The 26488-nt window shown below is 40.8% G+C and overlaps 1 protein-coding gene across 1 annotated transcript in view; it reads right to left on the bottom strand.

The window, feature by feature from the left end:
• Positions 1-427: 427 nt before the first annotated feature.
• The window catches only part of brpf1 (bromodomain and PHD finger containing, 1), a 41002-nt gene continuing 14941 nt past the window's right edge, over positions 428-26488 (bottom strand). Inside the window, exons 7-16 of the mRNA XM_084087066.1 lie at positions 25120-25251; positions 22014-22142; positions 20653-21016; positions 18384-18674; positions 16969-17238; positions 11730-11877; positions 10484-10617; positions 8356-8471; positions 7112-7266; positions 428-1185 (exon numbers count right to left, since the gene is read on the bottom strand). Coding sequence (XP_083943192.1) covers positions 1002-1185; positions 7112-7266; positions 8356-8471; positions 10484-10617; positions 11730-11877; positions 16969-17238; positions 18384-18674; positions 20653-21016; positions 22014-22142; positions 25120-25251 — 1923 coding nt within the window. The 3' untranslated portion in view covers positions 428-1001. The remainder of the gene's footprint in view (positions 1186-7111; positions 7267-8355; positions 8472-10483; positions 10618-11729; positions 11878-16968; positions 17239-18383; positions 18675-20652; positions 21017-22013; positions 22143-25119; positions 25252-26488) is intronic.

Raw genomic sequence — 26488 nt, 5'->3', positions numbered from 1 at the left:
TTAATTCACTTCAGAATTAACGTTTCCTGATAGTTTACTCTCCTCCACGTCATCCAAGATGTTCATGTGTTTCTTTCTTCAGTGGAAAAGAAATGAAGGTTTTTGAGGAAAACACTCCAGGATGTTTCTCCATATAGTGTCTTCAATGGGGTCCAACGGGTCGAAGGTCCAGATGTGAGTTTCAGTGCAGCTTCAAAGTCTCGACACGAGCATTTGTGTTTAAAAAGTATATAAAAGTTAATTTTCTTTATAAAATGTCCGCTGGTTTGTCTAGATGAGACTCTTATTCCTCGGCTGGGATCGTGTCGAGACTTTGAAGCTGCACTGAAACTCACATCTGGACCTTCGACCCGTTGGACCCCATTGAAGTCACTATATGGAGAAACATCCTGGAGTGTTTTCCTCAAAAACCTTCATTTCTTTTCCACTGAAGAAAGAAAGACATGAACATCTTGGATGAGGTGGAGGAGAGTAAACTATCAGGACATTTTAATTATGAAGTGAACTAATCCTTTAATTCTTGTTTCCTGAAAAATGTGCCAAAATTAAAGGAGTTTATACATACATATATATATATATATTTTTTTTTAAAAATCTTGTTGTCCCTTTGAATTAAGTTTATTTTTCTGACCCCACTGTCAGATATATGTTCTTGTTTTAACCATAAACTCAACTTTTATTTTTATTTAATTTTTTTATAAATATTTACTTCTCCAGTAAATTTCTCTTGATTTCAGAATGTTTAGATATTCGTCCTGGAAAGCAGGACAGAAACGCTGAGGAACAACACGTGTTTCTGCAGTGTTTGGGGATTCGGTTTCAGGCGCATGTTTTGTTGAGTCTGAGAACAAGTGTTTTGATCAAATCTTCAATACTGGCTGTAGTGTGAGGTAAACGGACTGTGTCTACAGCCACATCTAACATTAAAACACTCATCCTGATGACACGTGAAGCACTTTAGCACCAGAGTAGAGAATTAGAGTGAGAGTGTGTGTGTGTGTTCAGTCGCTGTCGCTGGTGTCGCTGCTCGGGTCGCCCTGGACTTTGTTCCGGTGTTGCATGGCCCGGTGATACGCCACCTGAACCGACTTCCTGATGTTCGACTTTCGGCCTTCCAGCATCTTCTCTTTGTCCAGATCCTGATTGACGCCCAGAGGAACCAGTTTGGAGCGCGGCAGCCATTGCCTACACACACACACACACACACACACAAACTCATTTAGTGACTTCTCTTTTTTCACATACAGCATTTTCATGTTCATTTCCTCTGGCCTATTTCTCTGTGTGCCCGCAGCGGATGTTCAGAGATGCTGACAGGGTCGAAGCACAAAAACATTGACATCATTATGGAGACTCTTTTCATGACAAAGCGCACGAGTTTTTGCACTGTGGGATTATTTTCTTCAAACCCATTATTAAACCCATTAACCCCTGCCTACATCAAGCATGATGACTTAAGCAAACGCCTGCGCTACAGTAATGAGTGTGTGACCGTCAGGAACAATGACCATTCATTACAAATTACTAAGAGAACATTACAGTAATGAGAACGAGATCGTACAGGGTCGATTCGTGATTCTGAAAATATTTTTATCTGAAGAAAAAGCCACATAAACTGTAATGAAAGGCCAAATATGAAATGCCATGAATGTATATTGACTGAGTCGTCCACTATTTAGTTTATGAGGGTCAAACTGAGATATGGAGGGGTGTGGAGATGACTTTAGAAAGATGGCAGCATCATTGTTTTATTTTTACACAGAGACTGGTGGGTCTAGTAGTGAAATCTGTTGACTATCAATCTTTGTTGCTTCGTAAACCATCAGTGACCATTCAAGAACAGGAAAAAACTCTTCTTTTCTTGCCTGAAGTTTGCATGCCTGTCACTCAATAAGTATTAAAGATAATTTAATAATAAAGGGGACGACCTCACACCTTGCCCTAGAAAAGATGGCCTGCTTTTTGAAAAACCTTTCTATTCTATATATATATATATATATATATATATACACACACACACACACACATACATATATCCAGTTATAATGAAAAATGTAAATGATGTTTATACAATTAAATAATGGACAGATAATGGACAGAATACAGATAAATAATGTTGTTAAAAAAATAGTAATAATTTAATATCCTTTTAGATTCTGGTTCTTATCAAACTTTTCTTTTGGCATATTCATTTTTAAGGCCCAACATGGTTAATTTCCAGAGATCTCAGGGTCTCAATGAGTCTCGATGAGTAAATTGTACACATTATCAGGGGTCAAAAGCCAAATGTGGATCAGTTTGCACACAGCTGATACTTGAAGAATATCTGAAGGACAAAATAATGTTATCTCATTTCCCCCTATCAACACAATTGCATGAATATAGAGTGCCAAATATAGTCTATTTCCAAAGTTTGCATACCTGTAAGTATTATCGCAATATCCTTCTAGATTCTGCTTTTCTCTGGATCGAATGAAAGATGCAATAATAGGTGATTGTTCACAGAAACATTTGTTGTTATGCTGGTTGAAAGTCTCCTCTATCCTGAGAGCAATCACTCTGTTAAACGGTGGAAAAGTAGTTTTATAAATATTAGGGGTGTGACGGTTAGTATATAACCGTGAGAACGACGGTTATAGTTGAACACCGTCATTACAACTCTATAACCGCCAAAACCGTATTAAAATATTTTTTACAAACATTTTTTATCATAGAGAATGTTTAAAAAATACTAATTAAAAACAATTGTTAACAGTCTGTGTTATTAATGGTCTATGTCGTTTCCAACTGTAGGCTATTTGATTCTTTGCCAAGTACACCCTGACCGACCGCCAATCATTTGAGATAGAAATAAAAGCTATGATATAGTGATGTGCCATCATTATGAGATTTATTAAACAAATGAAAAACATTTGCAATAATAAACATTAGCAATTAACATTTGCAATCGGGAGACATGGTTTTTACCACTTAATGAAGTTTTGTTTTGTAGAAAGCGTTTCTTTAAAACGAATTTCGTTTTGTACAAATTGTATCTTAATTTTAATAAATGTTTAATCAACCAATTGCATGTATTTAATAAAAAGCAAATATAGGAGACAATATAATAACCGTTATGGAGGCTCCGATGCGCCGCGTTCACGCATTGCATTGTGAAGTTGAACTAGAGCGCATCTCATCGTAAATGAATCAAACTCAGCGTAGGCATATGCCTCATACATTAGCATTAAATATCTTTGCTGCATCCTTTCTAGAACAGACAAGGGCTTTCTTGCGGCTCGCATCAGCAGAGCATTGCATCGTCCATAGACCGCAAAACAATCAGCGGATGGCGGGCGGGTGCGGCTTTGAAATCTGGTCAAAAAACGTTGGTGCGGATGAGTTATGTCATGCGGTTGCGGATGAAATAATACCCCATCCGCGTATCTATTGATAACAACATTGAACACTACACAAATATTAATTTTATTTAAACTAAGTTGTCCTTTAACAGACGAAGTTGTCCCCCCCCCCCCCGACGGTTATGTTACGAACCGTCACATTTGACTCTCGTCATAACCGTCATCACCAATTCTGAAACCGGCACACCCCTAATAAATATATATATCGTCTGGGGAAGGTGTAGGACCATAACGTTCGTTCACTTAAACTTTTCAGTGTATTTTTGGCAAGATACATTCTTAGTTTTAACGTTATTTGTTCTTCAGACATTCCTCTTTAAGCAAGTATCAGCTGTTCGAAAAGTTACTCATATTTGTTTTTGACCACTGAAAACGGGCCATTTTGAGATCCTCGTATGTCTGGGAATATAAAACATACAGGGCCCTAGAAATTAACATAAAGGAAAGTTTATTAAGAAGGATATCTTTAACACTTCTGGAGTTAGTCACAAACTTTGGAAAAATAATATCTAGGAATGTTCAATGCTAGTTTTTGATAGAAAGGAAACAAGATACATTTGTAGTTTCAACATTATTTGTTGTTCAGATATTACTCTTCGAAATATAAAAGCATCAGCTGCAAAATGACCCATGTTTGGTTTTGACCACTTAAAATGTGTACAATTTACTCATGGAGCCACACTGAAATCCCAATATCTCTGGGATTGAAACATATTGGGCCTTAAAAATTAAGATCCCGAAAGAAAGGTTTGATAAGAACCAGAATCTAAAAGGATATTAAGATATCTTTAAGACTTCTTGAGGTACAGGCATGCAAACTTCAGGCAGAAAACACAAGTAGTGCTTTTCCCCAGTTCTGAACGCTCACTGTTGGCGTATAACACAACAGATATTGCTAAAGTCAACAGATTTCACTACTAGACCCACCAGTGTCTGTGTAAAAATAAAATAATGATGCTGCCATCTTGCTAAAGTCACTTTTACACCCCTGTAATCTGACTCCAAGTCTATGGTGAAAATGGTCATTTTGACCCTCGTAAACTAAATGGTGGTTTACTCAGTAAACACACGTCTGTGACATTACATATTTGGCTTTCATCACTATTTATGTTAGTTTTTCTTCTATTTATGTTCTTTAAAAAATATATATTCATAAAATAAAATATTTTAGCTGCGGAAGTTTCTGAAATTAGTTTGATTCGACACAGAATGAGCCTAATTATGGCAAAATGCACTTAGTTGTAAAATATAGAGAATGAAGTAATACTATGTTTTCAAATGGCAAATGTAAGAATAAACAGTAACACTTTACAATAAAGTCTCACTCGTTAGTGCATTAATAAACATTTACAATGAGCAAAAAATATATTTGTTAACGTAATTTAATAAAACAAAAAGCTGTTTGTTAATTGATGTGAGCTCGGGTCCACTAAACAAAATCAACTTTTTATTTTAATAATGTATTAGTAAATGTTGAAACATGGTTAGTTGTTAACTTAGTTCATTAACTATTGTAGGTAACTAATGTTAATAACTGGAACTTTAACTGTAAAGTGTAACCAAACAAACATGTGACCCTGTAATTGACGTCTAAGACACAAAAACCATCTTCACGACCCACGCGTCAAACCGTGGAAAATAACCAGCAGAGGTTTCTCCACAACTCTCCTATGGAAGATTCCTCACACACACACACACACACACACACACACACACACACACACACACACACACACACACACACACACACACACACACACACACAAAGACCTGAGGACCAAACATCACGGTTTCCACAACTCTCCTGTGGAAGATTCCTCACACACACACACACACACACACACACACACACACGAAGACCTGAGGACCAAACATCACGGTTTCCACAACTCTCCTGTGGAAGATTCCTCACACACACACACACACACGAAGACATCACGCTTTCCACTGTCACAGGAGCAAAGCAGATTTCAGTGAAAACAAAGTAAAATTCTGTTACCTCAACTCAGTCACTTCCGGAACTGAAGTAAACAACAACAGTAACGCTAGCGAATATTAGCAGTGTATTTTATATAGAGTCCCATTTAAAAGTGTGAGGTCAGTAAGAATTTTTAATGTTTAATGACTTTCTTCTGCTCACATTAAAAACTGTAATATTGTGAAATATTATTAAGGCTGGGCAAAAAAATTTATTTTTCGATGAATCGTTTTTTAAAATGTGGTCGATTCAAAATCGATTCTCAAACGGCACGAAACGATTTTTTTATCTATTACCCAAAAGCCAGTATTAGTTTTCCTCCACTGTTCATAGGCTTGCAAACTCCATTTTATGGAGATTTTATGTTTGTTTTATCCCGCTCTTATTCATGCAAATGTTTTTAAACCATTCATGCGTGACAAGACAAAAAAGAGCTGCCTGTGAATGTCCTGACTGTGACACACAGAAAGACTCGCGCTGATATCGCAAAACAGCCCAGAATAGAGTTATCTTTCACGCTTGAACGAACAATAACACACACAATTATGCCAAAATGTCTTTTTGTCGAGTATTTTCATAACATAAGAGCAGTCTTATGATGAACGTGAAGAGTTGTGAGAGAATGAGATCCGCGTCTCTGACAGCAGCGGCTGCTCTTAAAGGGACAGTACACAGTAGCCACTAATTATCTCTGTCGCTAAAGTTAATCAAAGAACAAAGGGAACAGAGAAAAACACTCACTGCTCTTGACTAATTAATCTTTCTAACTTTAATAAGGATTAGTCTATATATAATTTATAATTAATGCAACGCAGACTGTTTGATAACTTTATTCAATTTCTGTATATGTCCTCCTGTTAGACAGGAAGGGCACAGGTAAATATGATATGCAAGTTTTTTTTTATGGGTTTATGTGAGGATTGTTATCAATTTGTTTTAATGTACCCAAGTGTACCTAAAATAAAAAGAGTTTAATATACAGGTTTGTAGCTCTTAATTTATTTTTATTAATTAACACTTGTAAACTTATCTTTTTAAATATAAATATAGGATTTGTATTTAATATATATTCATTGAGTCGAATCGAAATCGAATTTAGAATCGAAATCGAAAATTGAATCGAGAATCGAATTGTAACATCTGAATCGTAACCCAGCCCTAAATATTATCATAATGTAAATCATCTGTTCTCTATGTGAATATACAGTAAAGTGTAATTTATTCCTGTGATCAAAGCTGACTTTCCAGCATCATTACTCCAGTCTTCAGAGTCACATGATCCTTCAGAAATCACTCTAATATGAGGATTTGATGCTCAAGAAACATTTATGATTATTATCAGTGTTGAAAACAGTTTCATTGTCATTGAAACTGTGATAAATTTTTATTTCAGGATTCTTTGATGAATAGAAAGTTCAAAAGAACAGCATTAATTTGAAATATAATCTGTCACTTTTGATCATTTTAATGCATTTCATGCGTTTAACAGGGACCTCAGCAAGGGAATACGATTATTAATATTTTTTAACAAAAGAAACAAACCTTTAATCCCCAAACTTTAAATGGTAGTGTAACTGAGATGCCTGTTAAAACCATGAACGTGTCAGACACACACCTCTCAGCCACACACACACACCTCTCAGCCACACACACACACCTCTCAGCCACACACCTGTAGTCCCTGTCCTATCACAGCACAGAAAGCATGAGGAAGAAGAGGAGCGTGACTAACCAGGTCCTCTTGTTGTCGAAGAAGAGCACGAGGAAGAGGTGTTCGCGGGCCTCCTGGGTCATCTGCTCTCCCAGCTTCAGGACCTCCAGAGGCGGGACGGGGATCGGGACGCCCCGGTGGAACACACCCTCGCGGGGCATCTTCGGGTCGATGATCTGAGGGAAGCAGAACACAGGCTCAAAACGAGAGAAGTGTGAAGAGTATATCGCCCTCTGCTGGACACACACAGCACACACACACACACACACACACACACACACACACACACACACACACACACACACAGCTTCTGCTGACGAGCTCACAGCCACAGTTGTGTGACCCTGGATCACAAAACCAGTCTCGATTTCTCTTTTATGCCAAAAATCATTAGGATATTATGTAAATTATGTAAAGATCATGTTCCATGAAGATATTTTGTACTTTGAACAAAGGCATTGCTCATGGTTAGTTCATGTTAATACATTAACCAATGTTAACTAATGAACCTTATTGTAAAGTGTTTCCGCATTGTTTCCATCCCACGTGTTCAAGAGAACAAAATCATCACTTCCTGGGAAACTGATGAAAAACATTAGTAATAAAAATGTAAGTTGCTGTATTTCCCTCCATCATAAACGAGTGTGTCTCGAGCGTCGTGTTCTCTAGCTTTCGGATGCTGGTGTTCGGGAACACACTCGTGTGTGTGAGACGCTTCTGGAGGGAATTAAACCAAATCATTCTGATCACACACTTCGACTCCGGCATTTCAGAAACACCAAACCAACATTAGAGATGCTGCGACGCCATTGGTCCGCTGGTTACTCCAGTTATCCAATCACAGCTGACGCTGAGGCAAAGTCACGTGAGGTTCTGAGGGATTTATTCAGCAAATGCGTTTCTATTTTTAAGCGCATGTCTTATCAGATAAAACGATTATATGCCTCAACTGAGCGCATAGATTTTTACACACATTTATTCACATCTTGGCGTTTTCATCCAGCACTTTATGCAATATCCCAAAATGTAACTATAGGTGGATGGAAACAGCTAATGTAGATGGAACAGAATTTCAACATGTCTGATTTATTACAAGGTAAAGTGTAGTTAGATCTAATTTGATTTATTTAATATTCTACAATGTTACTTTAAAAGTGTTTTGAGTCACTGCACTCCAGTCCCTCCACTCGCTCGTCACACTGATGGAAATCAATAACAGTGTGTGTGTGTGTGTGTGTTAGGTCAGTGTGAGGTGAGCCACTCACCAGAGCGGGGTATGATGGGTATCCTCTGCACTTGGCCCACACCAGATCGAGAGCGTCCAGAGAGCTGTAGTCGTCTGAGCTCATCCAGCATGCCGAGCGGCCCCTGCTGCGAACCACTGAAACACACGTCAAGTCTTATTCATACAGCACAAGTTTAACACAACCGCAGGTGATCCAAAGTGCTTTACAATACAATACAATAAATAAATAGAGAAAATAAAGAAAAAAGGAGTAGAAAAAAATCTCAGTGACCTAGAGGCACTAAACACACACGTCTGATGTTTGTGTGTGTGTGTGTGTGTGTGTGTGTGTGTGTTGCACTCACAGTGAGACACTCCTCGGGATCCTCCCATGGAGTAGGAGTCGTTCACACTCTCTCTCTCTCACACACACACACACACACACACACACACACTCACACATCTGATGCAGGGTATATGCAGGAATCTTGAAGTTAATTTTAATACCTTTTCAAGACTTTTTCAAGACCTTCTCAATATTTTTTAATACCTCACCGCCACTTCAAGCGTGGCCACGAATTAATAATACCTCAGCAGGTTATACTAATTTGTTCCCTCGTTTTACTATATTGTGGCCACGTTGTAAATTTGTAAAACGTGCTGAGGTATTATTAATTCGTGGCCACGAAACAATTCACCTGAATATTCACCAATTCACAAAAAAAAGGAATAAAAAGCTGTACGAGAATAGTCGGCCTTCACTGAAGAGCTATCTTCACAGGTAAGAAAAACAGTTTAATAATCATTATTAATTCGTGGCCACGAAATAATTCACCAATTCACAAAAATAGGTCTTTAGCATTCACTAATTAATAGTATCAAACTGTTTTTGGCCACGTTGTAATTCGTTAAATCAAAATGATGGAGGGAATTAGTTCAACGTGTCCAGGATTTATTAAAACGAGGGAACAAATAAGTCGTCGTGACAACTAATTATTTAGATCAGTGGACAGGGCGCAAGAACAGAGAGAGAGAGAGAGAGAGAGCGCGCGCACTCTCACCGCCTTCAAACAACACGAGCGCTGTATTGCTCTCTCTCCCTCACGCATATCAACACAATACTAAAAGGTCGGAAGACCGATTGTGTTTTATAGATTAGTAGTTTGTTCATATAAAGTGTTTGATTAGCAAATACATGTTAAGGAAATGCATAATACAAATTGTATGGGTTAATGTAATGGTAAACGGACTCTGCGGGTAAAACTGTTGTGATGAAACTGCGCATGCGTGGGGTAAAACTGTTGTGATGAAACTGCGCATGCGTGGGGTAAAACTGCTGGGGTAAAACTGCTGGGGTAAAACTGCTGGGGTAAAACTGCTGGGGTAAAACTGCTGGGGTAAAACTGCTGGGGTGAAACTGCTGGGGTGAAACTGCTGGGGTAAAACTGCTGGGGTAAAACTGCTGGGGTAAAACTGCTGGGGTAAAACTGCTGGGGTGAAACTGCTGGATCTGCGGCTCTGCAGACAGATATTATTGCATTCTGTTCATGCGTTCACCAACCTTCTCTTAAAACATTTCGGTGCGTTGTAATACGCACTGGGAACGCCAGACCGTACATTGTGCTTTTGAACTTCCGCCCGCTCTGGTGCTCTCAGAGGCAATTTACGAACGCACCCACAATAGCCTAGTTTTTTATGTAGGCCTACCTGTTCGTTTTTTTTATAAAAATGACTAAATTCACACACTTTTACGATGTTTTTGGGACTCAAACTGTTGGACAGCTAATTCAGAAAAAATACTTTATAAATTTAAGACTTTATAAAGCCGTGATAAGACTTTTTAATACTTTTTAAGGGTCTTAATTTTCCCAAAATTGATTTATCACCTTTTAATACTTTTCAAGACCCCACGGATACCCTGTGATGTGTGTGAGCTGCACTCACAGTGAGACACTCCTCGGGATCCTCCCATGGAGTAGGAGTCGTTCACATTCACTCACTCACACTCTCTCACACACACACACACACACGTCTGATGTGTGTGAGCTGCACTTACAGTGAGACACTCCTCGGGATCCTCCCATGGAGTAGGAGTCGTTCACATTCACTCACTCACACTCTCTCACACACACACACACACACGTCTGATGTGTGTGAGCTGCACTTACAGTGAGACACTCCTCGGGATCCTCCCATGGAGTAGGAGTCGTTCTCTGTGCCGGACGTCTCCTCGCTGCTGTCGTCCGGGAACGTGGAGCGCGAGAACGAGGCCTTCCCTCGACCCTGTTTAGAGGGAGTGGTGCTGCCACGAGAAACACACACAGTTTTAAAATAAATTTAAACCTAGAGTAAATTGTAATTGTGTAAATTGTAAAAGTAAGCTTCAAACGCTGGACTCATCAACAGATAAGCAGGTTTGTTAATCACAGGACTGTAAACTGTTCAGGGTTTTGTCAGGAAGTAAAGCAGTTCACAGTATATATATATATTCCTAAGGATTTTGCTGCAGATTTAAAGTGAAACTACAGTGAACAAACAGTATTTACAGCTCCTGACTTCATAAAACAGGATTTGTATTTATGAGTGTCGTAAAGCCATGACAGTGTGTGTGTGTGTGTGTGTGGGTAGGTTTAGGGGTAGGGTTAGTGTAAGGAGACACAATATACAGTTTGTACAGTATAAAAACTATTACGTCTATGGAGAGTCCCCACAAAGATAGTAAACCAGACGCACGCGCGCGTGTGTGTGTGTGTGTGTGTACCTGGTCCGGTCTGACGCTGCGCTGCTGCTGGTGATGTGTGTGTGTGTGTGTGTGTCTATCCCGGTGGGGACTTCAACCTGAATGCACACAGACTCATGGGGACTCGTGTCACAGTGGGGACCTAAACTGAGGTCACCATGGGTAAACAAGCTTATAAATCATACAGAATGAGTTTTTTTGGAAATGTAAAAATGCAGAAAGTTGTGTGTGATGGGTAGGTTTAGGGGTAGGGTCAGTGTGTGTGTGATGGGTAGGTTTAGGGGTAGGGTTAGTGTAAGGAGATAGAATATACAGTTTGTCCAGTATAAAAACCATTAAGTCTATGGAGAGTCCCCACAAATATAGCGAACCAGACATGTGTGTGTGTGTGTGTGTGTGAGTGTGTGTGTGTGTGTGTGTGTGTGTGAGAGTGTGTGTGTGTGTGTGCCTGGTCCGGTCTGACGCTGCGCTGCTGCTGGTGGTGTGTGTGTGTGTGTGTACCTGGTCCGGTCTGACGCTGTGCTGCTGCTGGTGGGGTGTGTGTGTGTGTGTGTGTACCTGGTCCGGTCTGACGCTGCGCCGCTGCTGGTGGTGTGTGTGTGTGTACCTGGTCCGGTCTGACGCTGTGCTGCTGCTGGTGGTGTGTGTGTGTGTGTGTGTGTGTGTGTGTGTACCTGGTCCGGTCTGACGCTGCGCTGCTGCTGCTGCTGCTGGTGGACTCAGAGTCGGAGCTGGAGCGTGGGAGACTCCTCTCGTTCCTGTACACCAGAAAACTCTCCGTCTTCGGCTGACCACTTCCACCGAAGCCGTTACTGTGCAGATCTGAGGAGGAGAAGACGACACTCCGTCACACTGATGTGTGTTTGATACCACTCATTTACACAGGGACAATCAGAGAGTGTGTGAGGGATCTTCCTGTAGCTCTTCATGTCAGTTCACCACTGAGCTTCTGTGGCAGAATTCAGTTCTTTCTCTTTCTTTTGAGCTTAAACGCACACGTGCACGCGAAATGAAGTAAAAATGCCTGCATGTAGCTTAAACAAAAGACTAATTAAAGCTTTAATTAATTAGTTATATTTCACTTATACAGTGAAGACTGCTATCAAATAGTCATATTTATTTATATTGCAGTTTTCACAATACACATCATTTCAAAAGAGCTTAACCATGACATTATGGCTTACAATATCTCAATAACACCACACTTTATAGTTTCATTTATCAGATTAGAGCTGAGTAATAATAGTTACATTTTGTGACGATACAAACAATCAAGCGGTTTGTTCAAGCGAGATTTGCTATAGTAAATATCGCTTAACTTGAGTTAACTGTTTTAATGCTGATAAAGTTGGACAAACAGTAATAGTATAATTTATTATTATTTATTTCATTAATTTAAGTTAATAAATTGTAATGTGGGGATATTGAGATTTATACGATTTATAACAATTTTGACGAGCCTAATTATTATTTGGTGATGCGTGTCACAAGTGATGCATATGAATGACAGGGTTAAACACACACAGTAACTGCCTTATGGAAAAGAGCCGAGTGAAGATCAACGTTTCTTGGTGTTCCACGGAAAAAGAAATCGAGTAAATAGTGATTTTTTGTGTGTGATTTTTCAGGCTTTTTTTCAGGTTTTCTGATCCTTGTCTTTTCCGGTGGTGGGGATTTCCCAGCATTCAAAGCTCTTTACAGAAAACATCTGACTCACAGAGAAGTGTGGGAGTTTCTTCATAGTCGGTCTGTGAATATGAATAATCAGCAATGATAGAAACAGTTAAAACCACAGGATTCAATGAAGAACAGCAGAAGAAAAACAAATGATGAACTCTGCTAAATTGTGAATGTCACTAAATGAACTTCAGCTCATGTGGAGATCTGAGATTCATTGGGGAGCCGAACACTGCTGTGTCTGGCTTAGAGATGTGCTGTTGCGGTTTAGTTTGGAACTATTTTTGTTGGTGAAAAACAGAATATTGTGCCTAAAATGTAACAACAATATTAGCTTCTTGTTAATTGAACTGTTCTATAAAATCAGTTTCACATTGTGCTGATATCCGGGAAGAACAGCACACTTACTCAGGTGATCTTGCTTAACCATATCATGTAAAAAAAAAACACAAAAACTCATAAGGGGCATTTTCCCCCTCATATATTGGATTTCGAGCTCATTCTACTAGGCCACATCACACAGTGAAAGTGTGCACTATTGTAAGAATTGAGAAATTAGGAGATGCCGGACAGTCTGGTTGAAGAGCGACCAGACCCTGAGAGGACAAAGGACCTCTCTGGAAATTAACATTTGAACTCACCCTCGTGCACTATTGAGATGAACGTCTCTCCTCAGGATCATCCTAATCTACATCTCTTTCCCTCATCCCCCTCTCTTTCTCCCCCATGCAAAGATCACCAAAAACTCAAACAACAATATATGGTTTAATGTGAATGATTAACATCGAGTATTATACATATTTAATATCATTTGAAATGTCTCAGTGCGACTGGTACAAAAGTAAAACAAAAGGTTTTTAAGAGTTTAGAAATGACTGGCACACAAAGGAAGGTGGTCCCTAGACAAATGGTCTCCTACCCCCAAAAGGTGTCAACTGCGAATGCAAATTCCCATTGTTAGCAGATGTGAAAGAGGTTCTGTCTATATAATGGAATGTAGCAAAGGGTTCGGCGCCTTTTTGTAACTCAAGTTGGCCCATGATGCTAAGAATTACCAAAATTCTTAGCCTCATGTATTTTAATGTCGGGTTCGCATCTTTTCTCTTTAATCCAGAGCTTTTGATGTTTTGTATTGATTATCTTTGTATTGATTATGTAATTGGCATGACACATTTACCTGACATAATAAATTATTACATTTGATTATTCTAACTGACTTTGACATTATTTTCATTAAAGAGTTAAAAAGAATAGTCAAACATTCGCTCACTTTTAATGATGCAGATATCATTAAAGCCTTTTAATTTATGGAGTCAGAAGAAATAAAGAGAAAATACATTTTCAAATGTATTGCATTTAATCAAAAAATACTTTGCCTCGAGAAAAGACAGTAACACGTAAAGACCTTCCGCGCTGGTCGGATGCCGGACTTTGGACCGATCGAGCACCAGCTTACACTATCAAGAAAGGTTTTTGATAGTTTTTTGGCAAAGCGAGTGGCATAATCGATAATGTAAATTCCACATTTTTAAAACAACAATTACGATATTATCATAGATGATACACATCGCACATCCCTCACCTTTAGGTATGAAATTGTGCAGCTTTCTAGGGCTGCGTTTACATTGATCAAGTGACCCGATTTTTTCCTCAAGCAAGCAGGAAAAAAGCACACTGATTCCGATATTGTCAGATCGGTTTCAGGCCTCATTCATATGTGGAAATAAATCTAACATGAATCGTGTGTGGATAGTGTGGAAAGCAAAAGCTTGTATTATCATTTCGCTTGCATCCATTGCAAATCACGCCGTTTTCCTTCTCAGTCTAAGTTTTTCCGGGTCAGTGCGTCTACCTTGGGTTGTTTGTCCAAGTGTAAATGCATTGGTGACACACACAGCTGCGGGTCCATTAGGCTGCTGTCACTTTAAGACGAATGCACAGACCTAATATAAATGACACGTATCCGTTTTCTTTCTCGGTTTGTAACACACAACCGGCTGTGTGTACGAGGAAACTCACCGAAATGGGCATTTTGACTTCATTTTGCGTTAACGTGTCCATTTAAGCTCAGAAGAAAGAGAAAGAGAAGTGAATATCAATATGTGTGTTCACGTGCTGTCTGCACGGCTCTGTGTGTGTGTGTGCGCAGAGAAAACAGCGCACGAGTCCTCTTATGCTTAATGCCTGGCTCGATTTAAAACGTTGGGTTGCGAGTTACTGACGTAACGCTGGTTCTCTGATGACATGAAGTGAGGAATCTCACCTATGAGAACTATACTCGGGCTCTGTATTCGCATTAATGCAACATAACACAACAGCCTCCACCAACCAATGGGAAAGGCGTTGATGGCAGATAGGTTTTCCCTTGTAAGAGTCAGCCCACGAAACAAGTAGCTGGATGCTCTTGCGCAGCCACAGCGATCTCTCTCCCACGAGCGCTAAGCCCCAATCCGTCCGCGACACTGAACCGCTTCGCGAGACGTGCGCAGGTTTACATCTGCGATGACGCATATCTCCTCCCAGAGCGCTGGACTGGGAGATCCGGAGTCCAGCTGACGGCCCATCTCTTCTAATAACTCAGCTTGATAGGCAGTGAGGAGGGACGTCGCGTTCAAAGCATGAGCGGCCAGTGCAGATGATTTATAGATCTTCTGAAAAACAAAGGCGGCGAAGCGCTCTGTTTTCCCTGGCGGCGGGGCTCCGGTTGAAGAGAGAGCTGCCCTGCGGCCCGGGTGCAGATGATTCGCCACAGATGTTTCTACAGGGGGAGGATCTGCCATCCTCAAATCCTTCATTCCCTGGACATCCCACCTCGAGAAGCCCTTAACTTATCATGCAGGTCTCTTTCAGCCCCTTGTCCTGCCGTTTGGGATGGCAAATCGATGGACAATCTAGCCACGGCCCTGCGACAGACCTCGAGTAGATCAGTGTCCGTCTGCACCGGGGAGGGTGAACTCTTATCCTGTGCACTCGGCGGACGGGACTGGTTCGGGGGAGGAATAACCTCTTCATCATCCTCATCCTCGAGGATGGTCGACATCACCTCGTCATCATCATAATCCTCTCCCGCTAACGGGTTTTCAAACAGCGGAGGAAGGACAGGTGACACCCTCTCCATCATCTCTCCCCGCGAGCTAGCTGCCTACGGACAATCCATGGGTTCCTCTAGTCGAGAACGTTGCACAGTGCGGACAGCACCTCAGGGTTGGATAGCGCTGCCTGAGAGTGTTCAGCGCCCAAACAGGAGATGCAGAGGCCGTGTGAATCCTTTGCCGAAATCCACATTCCACAAGCAGTGGAATCCTCCGGGGCTCTCCGGTTCCTTCGCAGTGGCCATGATGGGGCCTGCACCCTCTTCATACGGTAAGTCCACCACACCGTGAAAACTAGTACGGAGCTGTGCTGCGATCAGAAAGCTCTCCTTTTCCTTCTTTTTGGTGCGTGGTAAGCGGCCCAAAAACTTTGAAAATAACTGCAAACTTAGAGCAGAAAACTCACCTTGATGCGTTAGTTATCTCACTCTAATCGACAGTGTCACTCAACAACTTAAGGAACTATTGCGTTAGGGACGTTACCTTACGGCTCCGTCAGTAAACTGCCAAGGTTTATATTCAGGGAGGCGGGACCATGTTTGGCAGACGTGGGGGCATTAGTGCTTCCGCAATCGGTCACGCCAGAGGCGTTCCCATAGGTGAGATACCAAACGAATGTTAGAAAGAGAACACATGCTAATGATACATTTTCACTCTATGATGGTTACATTTTGCAAATAATCCATGAATCACATGAGTTCTGAACCAGGGAGCAGCTGGCCCGTATGGATCACGGATCAACTACGATCCCTATACTTGACATCACACTTCCTGTGATGCAACTATCGCAGATACGCACATCGTGATATCGATATCAATTCTAAAACAAAATATCGTGCTGCCCTACAACCAATCGGAATTGTGCATTAAGACCTGCAGTGTAAATGTGGCCTAAGAAACTCGGGTTTGTCCGTTTTCTAAGGCAGGATTGCACGTATCCTAACAGAGAAAGCAAACACACAATGCACAACGACTCTAATTGAATTTGGACACTGTTATCCATTATTTGTGGTAGCGGTGCATAAAATGTTGAGTAGAGTATGGTTTGGTAAACATCCGAATCATTTGTAAGGTGACAACGCTTCAATCATTTATGATGTTCCCTGTGAGTCAGGAGCTCCTGTAGAGCGTGTGCATCACGTACCCAGTATGAGGTGGTCGTGTTCGCTGTCGGTCTCTGAGCTGGAGCTGGACTGAGGACTGTGGGGTCTCTTGCGGGACTGGTGGAGCGAGGGTAGCTGCGGGGGGCCGATAGCATTGGAGCTCAACACCGGCCCATGCAGGAGCTCGCGGTTCTTCGGGGGTCGGCCCGGGCGCTTGGGAGGCCCGGAGGCTTTAGGGTTCTTTTTGGAGAAGAGGACAGAGGTGCGCCGGCCGACCTCAGGAGCCAGAGCTGAGGACGACGTGCTCAGATCTACGAAGACAAGGAGAAGATGGGACATTTGTGCATTTAAAAAGAACAATCACATCACTTAAAGGGGTCCTATAATGCGCTTTTCACACGATTTAAAATAAGTCTGATGTCCCCAGAGTGTGTGTGTGAAGTTTTGGCTCAAAATACCCCACAGATATTTATTTATAGCATGTTAAAATTGTCACTTTTTGAGGGTGAGCAAAAACGCAGCGTTTTTGTGTGTGTCCCTTTTTTTGTGTGCGTTTTTTCATATTCATAATTCGGTGGCTCTGAATTGTCAAAACACCTCTAGAAAGGCTTGCTACAGATGCGAAAAATGCAGAAAATCGAACCCGATACGATTTTTTTATGACGGACGAAAGTTTCGGAGGCAGTGTGTAAACGTGATTGACAATCTGAGGTCGTATTTTTTTTTTTTACGTACAAAAATTTCGGACGAGACGAGTCAAATCTAGTCATTTCACTAGATTACTATACACAAGTATTATTTTGGGGGATTTACACTTTACTCAAGTCCAAAATAATACTTGGACTTTTACTTACATTTCTAAAAAAAAAGAAAAAAAAAAGAAAAAAACCCCCAGCACTTTTTACTCCTTTCAATTCTTTTACTTGAAAAGTACTCGTTACATTTTTGCTGTGGTGTTTCAAGGTTTTAGGACTTTTTTTTTACATCAAAATTGCGAATGACTATAAAATTAGCAAGTTCTCTTCAGCGAGAATTGCTATTACTCATATGTTGATGACCACTAATAATGTGTTATTAACCCCTGAAAACATTACCATTTAAATTAATATTTTAACATTTTAATGTAAATATGTTCTCACCAGGGAGTTGATAAGGTATTGTAATTATATTAAAGTAAATGAATATTACATTAAATTACAATTAGTCAATTGACCCTTCGCAAGGAGTTTGATTGACAGGCAATCTGACCTATCATAATCCGCCATCCACCGAATCCAACATTTTTGTCCGACAAAGCAGTCAGGAGAGTTAGTAGATTAACGTTGGAGGATTTGAACTTGAATAACTGTGTGTACTGACGTCTTTCCACAGTTAAAACAACGTTCCTTCTGATGTTCATTTATGTTTATTTGATGCTATAAATTAACATGATTAACAAGCTTTCCTGTTTTCTGACCTTTCCCGCTGATGTCGTGGCTGCTCTCTCCTTCATCGTGCCGGGCTCCTCCTGAGGAGTGATGCGTGAGGACCGACCCGCGCTCCAGAGACAGACCCGACTCGTGCCCACAGATGCCCTCGCGCTGGTGCGCCAGCTTGCGCTTCAGGACCGTCATCTCCTTCTTCAGGGCTTTGGCTCGCCGAGACTGGCCGATGCTGTGCTTCCCCGACATCACCTCATCATAGCGGTCCTGCAGGATCTGCAGCTGCTCCTCCAGAGGCAGACGCCCTCGGCCCTCCAGCAGGAAATCTGTGTGCGGACGGGACATCACCGTTACATGATATATACACGGCCTGTGTGTGTGTGTGTGTGTGAGAACAGGACATTACCGTTACATGATATATACACGGTCAGGTGTGTGTGTGTGTGTGTGTGTGTGTGAGAGAGAGAACAGGACATTACCATTACATGATATATACACGGCCTGTGTGTGTGTGTGTGTGTGTGTGTGTGTGTGTGTGTGTGTGTGTGTGAGAGAACAGGACATTACCTTTAAATTATATATACATGGCCTGTGTGTGTGTGAGTGTGAGTGTGAGTGTGAGTGTGAGTGTGAGTGTGAGTGTGAGTGTGAGTGTGAGTGTGAGTGTGAGTGTGAGAGAGAGAGAGAGAGAGAGAGAGAGAGAGAGAGAGAGAGAGAGAGAGAGAGAGAGAGTGAGTGAGTGAGTAGAGAGAGAGAGAGAGAGAGAGAGAGAGAGAGAGAGAGAGAGAGAGAGAGAGAGTGAGTGAGTGAGTGAGTGAGTGTGAGTGAGTGAGTGAGTGAGTGAGTGAGTGAGTGAACAGGACATTCCCTTTACATGTGAAAAGGTACAAAACAAGACCTGAAACTTTTTTTTAAAAAAGGAGCTGCAACCATCAAGCTCTTCATTAATTTTATGATATCTACATTATACACTAGGCCTGTCGTGATTATTGTTTTATTATCTAAGCCATAGTCAAAGTCTATCTTTGTGAAACCGGCCCCAGACATAGTAGATAGTCAGACTTCAGATAGACATCTAAATCAGACCGTTGCACAAAGCACTGAAGACTCTGACTATCTTAAGTAGGAATACAATGCAATGCATTCTGGGTAAAATAAGACACTTTTCAAAACAAAAAACATGGCGGATCGAGCAAGCGCATTCAACCGCTCAGTGCAGTTTACCCCAGCGGAAAATATGTGTTTGCTGGAGGAGTATAACAGTTACAAAGACATTTTACTTGGGAAATGTAGCGGAGAATGTAGTAACAAGAAGAAATGTTTAAATTATGAGCCATTTTCCCTTTTCTTTTGGCAGTCTGTAATGTAACTGATTGTTACTGCTGGTTGCCAAGGTAAGAGAGTCTTAGACCTAAGTTAGCCCGGGGGTAAGAGGTGTCTAATTTATTTGGTCTAAATTAAGTTAGTCTTTATTTTTGTGAAACAGTCTAACTTGCATTAGACTAGTCTATGAGCAAATTATAGACTCGTCTAAAATAGCTTTGTGAAACTGGCCCTTGATCATGGATATTTGATCTAAACACAATTATTTGAAATGACCACGATAATTGTGCAGTTTTAAATTTCAATCACATTTTACAATTCAAATAATGCAAATTGTTTAGGGATGCACTGATATGAACATTTCGGCCGATACCGATAATTCTTTATATTTGGAGGCCGATAACCGATATATTGCCCGATAAATCTAAATCCAAATTTGTATATATTTTTTGAAAGCGTGATTACAAAAACAAAAGCCTCACCAGTTAAATCCACGTCTCAAACACAATTATGATGTTCTCATGATCAGACTTGCGCTGCACATGTTGCACTGAACTGTATTTTCCTTTTTTGAAGTGATTCCAATCATATTTCAAGATATTCAGAACCATCATGATGAACAGTGAACATCTGAAGTGTCTCCGCTGGAGGAAATAATACATTATTCATCGGCTTTAATGACAAATGATATCGATAACTTTAAAAATGAACCGATATCGGCCGATGCTGAAATGTATGCATTTATGTATGATATATCCAGTGTGAAGAGAGATATATATATATATGTACATGCATGTGTGTGTATTTATATATACAAAATAATTATACACACACGTATATTAAGTAAACACAAACTTTTATTTTGGATGCGATTAATCGTTGCCCAGCACTAAAATGAAATAAACATGGTTTTAAGGTTTAGTGGTATTCAGGTAAGAAATATGAAATGAATGAAATGTAGAAGAGAGGAAGCCAACTCACCGTCATCAATGAGTGACGCTGTTCTCTCTCGCTCCCGCTCCCGCTCTCTCTCCCGATCTCTCTCCCGCTCGTGTGGCGAGTCCGGGCTCGGTTCTCGAGGGAGATGAAGGCCCGTCTCGTAGTCCAGGCCGATCCTCTCTGCATGTCTGCGCGCTTGCCGTAAGACGGACCCGCCGGCCTCTCGCAGTCGCAGCGCGGCGCGGTAGAAGACCGTGTCTTTGGCGTTATACTTCAAACAGTTGTTGACGATCAACAGAAAGTCCGACTCGAAAGCTTCAAAGCTGAGATAGCGGTGCGACTCTACACACTTCCACATGGTCTGGAAATCCATCGGACGCTCGATGTGGTCCAGGTAATCTGGGACCTGGAGAACGCGCACACACACACACACACGGAGAGAGAGAGAGATAAGAGGTTGTGTTTAAAGCATTCAGGGAACTATATAATGGATGCTAATTCTGCTATCAGTGCAAAAACGGCTTCACATTAGGTTACGCTTAAAGGGATAGTTCACTTTTAAATGAAAATTAGCCCATGATTTACTCTCCCTCAACTCATCCTAGGTGTGTATGACAATCTTCTCTCAGACGAATACAATCAGAGTTACATTAAAAATGTGCTTTAAGACAAACCATGTGTAAGTTCATAAGTCGACTCCATTGCTGAGTATTTTCTCCTTAAAACTGCAGTGAACCAAAGAGTCTCAAAAACACGCTTTGAAATCGCTGTTGTTTCTGGCGAGAGTGTGTGTGTGTGTGTGCGTGTGTACTTGTACAACTATCTTTGTGAGGACCAGTTTGAGTTTTACACCATTGGAGTGAGGACAGAGAGAGTAAAGTGAGGACATGTTGGCCGGTCCTCAGTTCCTGAGAGCCTTTAAAGGCCTGTTTGAGGGTCAAGACTTGGTTTTAGGGATAAGGTTATAATGAGGTCAAGGGTCGGTTTAGGGTCAGGGGTCGGGTTAGGCACTTTTGTGATGGGTAAGGTTAGGGTAAGCGGCTAGAGATTGCATTGTGTCAATGAATGTCCTCATAAAGATAGATGTACAAGAATATGTGTGTGTGTGTGTGTTTGTGTGTGTGTGTGTGTGTGTTTACCTCACTCAAAGGCACAGGCTCAGTGAAGAAGTTACTGGAGTCTCTCTCCTGCAGTTGTTCTAGAGTGTGTGTGTGTGTGTGTGTGTGTGTGTGTGTGTGTGTGTGTGTGTGTGTGTGTGAGAGAGTGAGTGTGTGTGTGTGTGTGTGTGTTTACCTCACTCAAAGGCACAGGCTCAGTGAAGAAGTTACTGGAGTCTCTCTCCTGCAGTTGTTCTAGAGTGAGTGTGTGTGTGTGTGTGTGTGTGTGTGTGTGTGTGTGTTTACCTCACTCAAAGGCACAGGCTCAGTGAAGAAGTTACTGGAGTCTCTCTCCTGCAGTTGTTCTAGAGTGCTGCGCAACAACACCAGGAACGGAGTCAACTGCATCTCTAACGCCAACTCCTGCACCTTGAGCTGAACACACAACATTACACACTTCATACTGGTCTGAGGCTAAACACACTTCATACTGGTCTGAGGCTAAACACACTTCATACTGGTCTGAGGCTTAACACACTTCATACTGGTCTGAGGCTAAACACACTTCATACTGGTCTGAGGCTAAACACACTTCATACTGGTCTGAGGCTAAACACACTTCATACTGGTCTGAGGCTAAACACACTTCATACTGGTCTGAGGCTAAACACACTTCATACTGGTCTGAGGCTAAACACACTTCATACTGGTCTGAGGCTAAACACACTTCATACTGGTCTGAGGCTTAACACACTTCATACTGGTCTGAGGCTAAACACACTTCATACTGGTCTGAGGCTAAACACACTTCATACTGGTCTGAGGCTAAACACACTTCATACTGGTCTGAGGCTAAACACACTTCATACTGGTCTGAGGCTAAACACACTTCATACTGGTCTGAGGCTAAACACACTTCATACTGGTCTGAGGCTAAACACACTTCATACTGGTCTGAGGCTAAACACACTTCATACTGGTCTGAGGCTTAACACACTTCATACTGGTCTGAGGCTAAACACACTTCATACTGGTCTGAGGCTAAACACACTTCATACTGGTCTGAGGCTAAACACACTTCATACTGGTCTGAGGCTAAACACACTTCATACTGGTCTGAGGCGAAACATAGTAGCATGCACTTCAAGTTTAAGTAAATCATCAACGTCGTCCCTCACTGGTCAATGGCTAACTTTAAAGTTACCATGAAATCAAAATTGACAATTCTAATTGAAGTCAAGGTTATCATAGTTAACGAAAACCCTAATAATAACTACAACTAAAACTGAAATAAAAATGAATAAAAACTATATAAACACTAATAAAAAAAACAATAAAACAATAACAATAAAAACTAATTCATAATATTCGTAAAACAATAATAGTATCTCAATTATATTAAAATAATCCTACAGTTTATTTTAAATGATTTATCAGTGCACATCATTATTGTTTTAATAATCTTGAATCAGAATAACTCTTGCAGCATCTCTTCTCTGATGACGAGGGCGGAGCAACCTGTCACTCACATGAGATCAGCCAATAGCAAACCACAACCATCCAGTCATCCAATCAATTCCCCACGGACACAATCAAGCCCCGCCCACATTTGTTCTTGTTCCTGAAGTTGTTTAAAAGCAGGGCAGGCCTTAATTTCATCCACTGGGAAATGATTGGATAATGAAAAAACTGGGTGTTCCACACAAGAACGGTTGCAACAAATGTCTTTTAACTTTAAGGGTCAATTTTGATTTCATGCGGACTAAACCAGTGTCTGGTTTACAGATCAAACCCAAGCGGGAACCGTCCTGTCTCTCTCTTGAATCCAGCACTAAAGTGACTTAAACTGCAGTTCATCGACGGGCCACTAGAGACAGGCTAGTGTTAAAACTCCCAACTTTACAGCAGGAAAAACACACGTTTACAGCCTTGTGCAAAAAGTGGTTTTGGTCTATAAAGCTAATTTTGTCCTTCATGACGACTGAGGGGGGGGGTGAATTTTTTTTATAACTCATCCATTTAAATTATATTAAGCCTTAAAGTTCTGCATAATTAAGGGCGTGGCCACTTGAGTGACAGGTGGATTGCCGCTGATGTCACTACTAGCGTTTGTCTGCTGTCTGTTAGCCAGGGTCCCCACACATCGGTTAACTTCAAATTCAAGGACGTTTCAAGGACTTTGCAGGTCCAATACCCTCAAATTCAAGGACTTAATGTGGGGACACATTTCAAGTGAGAGCAAGGTTACATCGTGTTTCCTTGTAAGATACATTGTCACAGTTTTGCGCGAGTGAATGTTATGGCAACGTACAACGTATAAGTACCTGACGTGGGAAACACTTAAAGTCGGCATGAAATGGAAGTTGAGATTGTCATTTTTTCCTTGTTGTGACGTATATCCGAGTGAAACGGCTTCTGAAATTAGAAAAAAATGTAGGGCGGGGCTTGATTTCGTTCTTCGGGAATTGATTGGATCGTTGGAGGTTGGGCGTTGCAAACAAAATGGAGGCAGATTTGAATGCCAGTTTACATTCAGTTGTGGAGGATTTCTCTCCACCGGACTCCCCACCGTTACCCTCCCATGAAGGATTTTGTATTGAGGAGCCCGGCGACGAGGACGAGCAGCTAAATTTTCAGGCAGGAATCAGCTCATATTTATATGAGCCTCCCGCGAACCAAGATGAGTCAAGTTCACCCTCGAGAGCAGAAACGAGACAGACACTGATAGCCGCACCCTCATCGGCTCTGGCCGCACCCTTTCGTGGGCACGTGACCAAAAGAGAAGAGAGGTCGTTTCGAGGGGGGAGGGAAGGGTAATGTTTTTGATTAAAGATTATAAGGGTACATGAATTTAAAAAAAATAATGAAGTGCACAGATAAATCATTTATAATAAACACTACAATATTACATATAAAAAGAAGATTTGTCAAATTTGATTTCATGCCGACTTTAACGTAACGTGTAAATGCGCGTAACTAACGTAAATCAAGCAAGCTAGTGCGCATAGGCCACGAAGTGTTGCCGAAATAACACATTAGCGGACCGGAAGGAATAATATGGAATTTTTTCCAGAAAACTTCTTGCACAAAATAAATTCAAGCACTTTCAAGGACCTGTGTGTGTCTTTATATGTTTATTTTCAAAAACTTTCCAGGGCCTTGAACTTTTTTTTTCCAGATTCACAAACTTTCACGGATTTCAAGGACTCGTGGGAACCCTGGTTAGCGTCACGTCACCTCAGCTAATCCGCCTCGCTGCTCATTTTCTGTCATCACTTTGGGCTTCTGAAACGCTCTTCTGAAACCTACGGGTGACGTCACGGACACTGCGCCCATGTTTCTCTACAGTCTACGCTTAAACCCTACTCTTGCTCTGTTTCTGCCGGTATCAGAGGAGAGGGTTGAGGCTCACAGTCTCTCTCTTGAGCTTCTCTCTCTTGCGGATGAGCTCCACCAGCAGCCGCGCTCGCTCCAGGTCGTGCCGGAGTCTCTGCCACGCTTTCAGCTGCTCCTTCAGGACCGAGTGCTTCTCCTCGCCGTCCCTCTGGGAGAACACACACACACACACACACAATGTCATCCTTGTGTTTCTCCACAACGGACCAGCATGGTCATGTCAGGGTATCTAAGCTTTTTAAGACCTGCACAAATAAAATCTCATAGCATTTGGGTGGAGCAACGTCTATGGCAACATCCAAACCATAATATGTCGATTTAAACAACTTTACAGTTCAAATGCCACAGGTTTTGAGAAAAACGAAAAGAAGCTTGTGTGAAACTGAAATGTGAGGTTTATCATTAGGCAAAACTTTTCGTTTTTTTCAAAACCTGTCATTTGAACTGTAAAATTGTTTGAAATTAACTTTCACTCATCGGCCAATTCGGCTACTAAATTTTCAAGTTACCAGCCATTCAGAACTACTACTAGCCAAAAAAAGAGAAATGAACCAGATTAACTACGTCACAGCTATATACATATATATATATATATATATATATATATATATATATTACACACACATATACATTTTTTTGGATTTCACACATTTATTTCTTATTCAAACTAAATCCTGTCATCCAGCATCTCCATCCTCTTTCATCTTCATCACCCAAAATGTGTTTTAGGTGGACGGATCAATACAGTACGAAGAACATGAAAAACATGTGGGATGTTGAAAAATAACAATGTCTTTTCTATTAACCAAATGCTTTTTAATCTTCGCTATTGCTTCAGTGCAAATAAACAAGCGGGCCATTATTTGTTGTGTAGTGACGAGTGTGTTCAAGTGAGCCAGATATGAGCAGATTCTGCGCAATACACTGTTTTACTGTTTTTTTTTTTACTGTTTTTGAATATAACGTGATGACTTGCAAGTATTTGTGCTAAATCTGCATGAACTTTCCCAGAAAAGTGAGCAAACATAATGATTAACAAGCAAAATTGGCTTGATACAAGTCACTTTTTTTCCCGAAAGTTACTTTTTTTTTTACTTTCTCAAGTTACTTTTTTACTTTCTCAAGTTACTTTTTTTACTTTCTCAAGTTACTTTTTTACTTTTTCAAGTTACTTTTTTTTACTTTCTCAAGTTACTTTTTTTACTTTCTCAAGTTACTTTTTTTACTTTCTCAAGTTACTTTTTTACTTTCTCAAGTTACTTTTTTACTTTTTCAAGTTACTTTTTTTACTTTCTCAAGTTACCTTTTTTACGTCACTTTTTTTTCCGAAAGTTACTTTTTTTTACTTTTTCAAGTTACTTTTTTTACTTTCTCAAGTTACCTTT

This window comes from Abramis brama (assembly GCF_963993115.1).
Source record: "Abramis brama genome assembly, chromosome: 16".
Classification (NCBI taxonomy): domain Eukaryota; kingdom Metazoa; phylum Chordata; class Actinopteri; order Cypriniformes; family Leuciscidae; genus Abramis; species Abramis brama.
The sequence above is the reverse complement of the archived record's forward strand: the minus strand, read 5'-3'. Positions and strand labels throughout refer to the sequence as shown.